The 4284-nt window shown below is 34.1% G+C and overlaps 1 protein-coding gene and 1 non-coding gene across 2 annotated transcripts; both read right to left on the bottom strand.

The window, feature by feature from the left end:
- Positions 1 to 174: 174 nt before the first annotated feature.
- Positions 175 to 3576, bottom strand: LOC103494647 (probable 3-beta-hydroxysteroid-Delta(8),Delta(7)-isomerase). The gene is made up of 4 exons (XM_008455939.3): positions 3173 to 3576; positions 1425 to 1571; positions 1216 to 1324; positions 175 to 553 (listed from the first exon to the last, which is right to left on the bottom strand). Exons 1-4 carry the CDS (start codon positions 3324 to 3326, stop codon positions 289 to 291), a joined length of 675 nt encoding a protein of 224 aa, XP_008454161.1. The 5' UTR covers positions 3327 to 3576; the 3' UTR covers positions 175 to 288.
- A 143-nt stretch (positions 3577 to 3719) lies between these two features.
- TRNAE-CUC (transfer RNA glutamic acid (anticodon CUC)) lies at positions 3720 to 3792 on the bottom strand. Its single transcript has one exon. It is a non-coding gene; the product is annotated as a tRNA-Glu (tRNA).
- Between the last annotated feature and the right edge of the window lie 492 nt (positions 3793 to 4284).

Below are 4284 nucleotides of genomic sequence, written 5' to 3'. Positions count from 1 at the left end.
AATCTAATGGCATAAAACAATAAAAAAAGAAAAAGAAAAATTAAGAAACACTTTACTCTTATAAACACTTATCTAAGTGAGCTTAACTTAATACTAATTGAGATAACCTTCTTTCTTAAAGAGGTTAAAGGTTCGATATCCACTATTAATAAAATCAATCAAACACTCCGATGATGAAGAAAAACATACCCAATTTTTCAAGTAAACGTTAAAATTCCAGCAATGTCTAGTTTACTAAATGGCATACAATAATACAACAAGAATTTTGTGTAGTACATGATTGATAACTTAGAGGCTTTTGGTTTTCATTTGGCTTTCAATGCTCATTGCATTGCAAATTTTCTTCCAACACCGTATAGCAATAAGCGAGGGGATAAGAAGCCAGAATGAGTTTGCCACTACGTAGTATGAATAGTAATAAATTGGACCTGAAGAAAAATCATCACCATCTAACACAGCTGTTATGTAGTACAACAATGTCCCGTAGAGCTGACCCAATGATATGGCGAACTGTAGTATGTAACTGTACGACTTTCCCGATGCTATCGCGTACCTGCAAATTAACCAGGCCGACAAAATTACGCCCCTAATTCGATTACTTAGAAACATTTTTTTTCAGAACTTGAAATAGTCAGGAGATGTTTCCAAAAATAGCCTCTAAAAGTTTTCATCCTTAACAACTAGCACCATTCTTGACAATTCGTTGTAATAGTTTTTCTTTGGTCGAGGTTCCTATACAAATTTGACTAATTTTACTCATACTTCCAAATTATGAATTATGTTGGGATTTCTCAGAGAAATCTTGACTAAGATGAAGATTCAATTGTTGTAATCCTTTATCAGATTTTCTGTAATATCTAATCTTCATTTCCAAAAGATAACACGATTTGGAAAAGATAGATGAAGCAAATGTTTACGATGAATCAAGTTCTACAAAAGATTAAGTGATTCGAGAAAAGTTAGATCTAATCTTGATCTTTGTCTTGGCTAAGATTCCACCCAAAAAAGATCTATATGTGATTAACACAAGTTAAGTTTCTGTTCAATTCTCAGGGTTAATCTTGGCACCAAAAAAAACTATTTTAACGATTTCTCTAAAAGGGTGCTAGTTGTAAAATAAAAACCGAAAACAATAGATGTTATTTTCGACAATTTTCCAATAATACGATTCCTTGTGTGTATAGCATTTCTAAATTCCAAGTAATAAATTCTTACGCTGCTAAGATGCAAGCTGGACCCTCTAAAACAGAAGTCAGTCCTTCAATACCGACAATTCCAGACTCCCTAGCTGCGTATCGAGAATCTCCCTTGCTGTATTCTTTCCCTGACAAGTTGTGCACGAAGTTATTAGTTAGAGGATTATCCATACAGCCTCTTTAACTACCACAGTTATGGTACTAAAATAGTGAATTAAATTCACTTACAAACTTCGGCAAGGTAGAAAGAAGTCTTGTCCTTGTAAAATTCTGGAGAAAAAACAAAGTAACCCTCGAGAACCATGTGGGTAAGGCCAGTAAATATCCACCAGCACATCAGCAACCTATCAATCTTTGTCTTTTTGGTAAGTCGTCCTGTTATAAGGGGAGAATGAAGATGAAATCAACAAGCATAGAACCACTACTAGAACTACAGTTTTTTCCATTGCTAAATTCAGATTAAAAAGAAGATAAAGATAAAGATGGAGAGAGCAAGTATACACACGGAAAGAAACACAAGATGTACTATATTTTAGTACAACAACTATGGGTTGAAAAATCAGACATGCAACACAAGGAGCACTAGAAAAGAAAAATATATCATAGCTTGCAACATGAGTGTTGGGTGCTGGAGATCAATTTCTTCAACTATAAGCTAAGATGACAGTTATGTCAGTATTGTCAGAATGTTGCAACAAGGAATGATGTGACAGCAACTAGAGTTTTTCAGTTATTGATGACTGCTTCTATGCTATCTTTTACAAGAACAAAAGAAAAGAAAAACAAAATGCCTAGCCTGAGCTTTCCTGGGCAACGTCAAACTTCTTTTTTTTTTTTAATCCTAATATTGCAGTCACAATAAACATCTTGGTTTTTCTGAAAAGTTACTGAGATGGTAATCAATTATCTTCTCCCTCATGGATGCAAAAATTTCTTTTTTACAATGCAAGTTTCCAACAACATTCTCCCATTTTAAAATTCCATTTCCAAGAGCGGATACAAATTAAAGATTGAAGGAAAAGTCAAAGAGAACATGATAGCAATAAATTACAAGGTCCCAAACTTTCTACTACTTCCTAGAATCTCTAGAATGTACCTCCCTTTGTTTCTTCTCCCAATGATTTTACACCAACATAATTAGTTGCTTCTGTTGTTTACAATTGTGACTCTCCCTATTTCGAGCCCTTGATACAATCTTTGAATCTATTGCCCATTATCAATTGTTTCCTACAATATTCATGTGTTAGGATCCAATATTTGTACAACACTCTACCTTTGCTCTGAATTTTGTTTCTCCCCGTCATCATTCAGTTCATATCCAACTTCTTCTGCATTCTCCTTCTTCCATCATCCGTTAAATCTCCTTATTATTCCTAAATGTCGCTCCTCAGTTTTTCCCTCCATCATGAATTTTCTAAATTATCGAACAACTTCTCTGAAATACACCATCTCCATCGAATATTCTCCTTAACTTAAAGTTCCATGTCCAAGGAAAAAAACGTTCAAGCACTAATTTCATAGAGACCAAATATTGGACAAGTAGACCAAAAGAGCACAACTCAGATAAGTAGTAACACAAGGAAAATCCAGCATCTCTTATCTGTTTAGCGGATCTTGATCCTCTCTAAAAGAAAAAAAAATCACAATAATCGTACGAAACACAGAATTCAATTTTCACATCGGTTTCATCACCAGCCTTCAGATTCAATGAAGACATTCAAAACGACGCGAAAAGCAACAAAATTCTCAGAGGACACAACAAAAAGTAGAACCATCGAAATCATTAAATTTTTTGTTCCCGATTAATCCACTCATCATGCAACTCCTAACAAGCAGACAAAGATCCAACGCAATAACAAGCTAGAACAGATAAGGAAAACAATCGGTGTTCACCTACAATTCACACAAAACAGAAATTGAAAAACACAAAACAGAATCGAAGAAAAATGGAAGCGAAAGAGGAAAGGAAAGCATACCGGAAAGCGTCCAAAGAAGGAGAACGAGGAAGAGAGAAGACAGGAGGTAGCCGCCGAGAATAGTAGAGAGAGGAAGTGAAATAGGAACATAGTCAGGGAGTTTGAGATCGGTGGGAACGTAAGGATGGGGAGCAGCTTCAGATGCCCCTGCCATCGGTGACTTCCTTCCTTTTTCCCTCTAGTTTTCAATCAACTTTGTCCGATGAACACAACTCAACTCACCGTTCTTCCAGTGAGCTGTATATATATATATATATATATCGATTCGTGAGCTGTCTACTATATATATTATATACCCAAACATGAGAAGGAATGCGGGACAGAATTTTGGAAAATTGTGTTTGGGAGCACCCATTGGATGTCTTTTCTAATGTCTTCATGTCTTGGCTTAAATTAATGCTTTATCTTTATTATTTCAAACAGAAATTTGCATAAAAACACATTATAAAATAAATTCTACTTTTTCTTGATGATTCAAGTTGTCATCGCACAATGTAGTGAACGAAAGTGGAAGAGTTGTAAATTATAAAACTCTTTTAAAAAAGGTTTCCGATGCCGGGACTTGAACCCGGGTCTCTCGGGTGAGAGCCGAGTATCCTAACCAACTAGACTACAACGGATTTTGAACAAACGACACTCAATTTATTTATTTATTTATTAATAATTAGAAAACACGATATTCATTTCTATCTATCAAATATTCTTTTTTCTCACTCCAAATTTTACTTTTACTTTTACTTTCTCGTATTGGTTATTTATATTATATAGTATCGAGTTTCTCTTCTGAAAAGGTATTATATTAATGTATGAAGTGGATAGATCGAATCTCTAACTTTGAAGTTTTGATGCTACGACATTTTGCAAGTTGAATTGTGCTCATCTTGACCCAACTAATCTATATGTTCACTAGGGTGCATTTAATATAGTAATTGACATGCTTCTTTTTTTTTAACATTATAAACTTTTTAAATCTCTAAGTTCCACGGTTTAAAAAAAAACTATGTATTTTAGTTTTTAATGCGATTATTTGAGTCCATTTATGTTTGATTTTGGACTTAATGGTATAATTGACACAAAATAAGAATATAAGCATCAAAGTCAAGAAAAAAAAA

This window comes from Cucumis melo, chromosome 7 (genome assembly GCF_025177605.1).
Source record: "Cucumis melo cultivar AY chromosome 7, USDA_Cmelo_AY_1.0, whole genome shotgun sequence".
In the NCBI taxonomy this organism is placed as follows: domain Eukaryota; kingdom Viridiplantae; phylum Streptophyta; class Magnoliopsida; order Cucurbitales; family Cucurbitaceae; genus Cucumis; species Cucumis melo.
Note: the sequence above shows the minus strand (reverse complement) of the source record. Positions and strands in the feature narration are given on the sequence as shown.

What these genes read in the sequence shown, in the direction of transcription:
- LOC103494647 (XM_008455939.3), bottom strand. Translation starts at nt 3,326, where the DNA reads ATGGCAGGGGCATCTGAAGCTGCTCCCCATCCTTACGTTCCCACCGAT. An exon ending in CCTTCTTTGGACGCTTTCCG is followed by an intron (nt 1,572 to 3,172) that starts GTATGCTTTCCT and finishes CCCTTATAACAG; the next exon opens with GACGACTTACCAAAAAGACA. An exon ending in CCAGCTTGCATCTTAGCAGC is followed by an intron (nt 554 to 1,215) that starts GTAAGAATTTAT and finishes GTTAATTTGCAG; the next exon opens with GTACGCGATAGCATCGGGAA.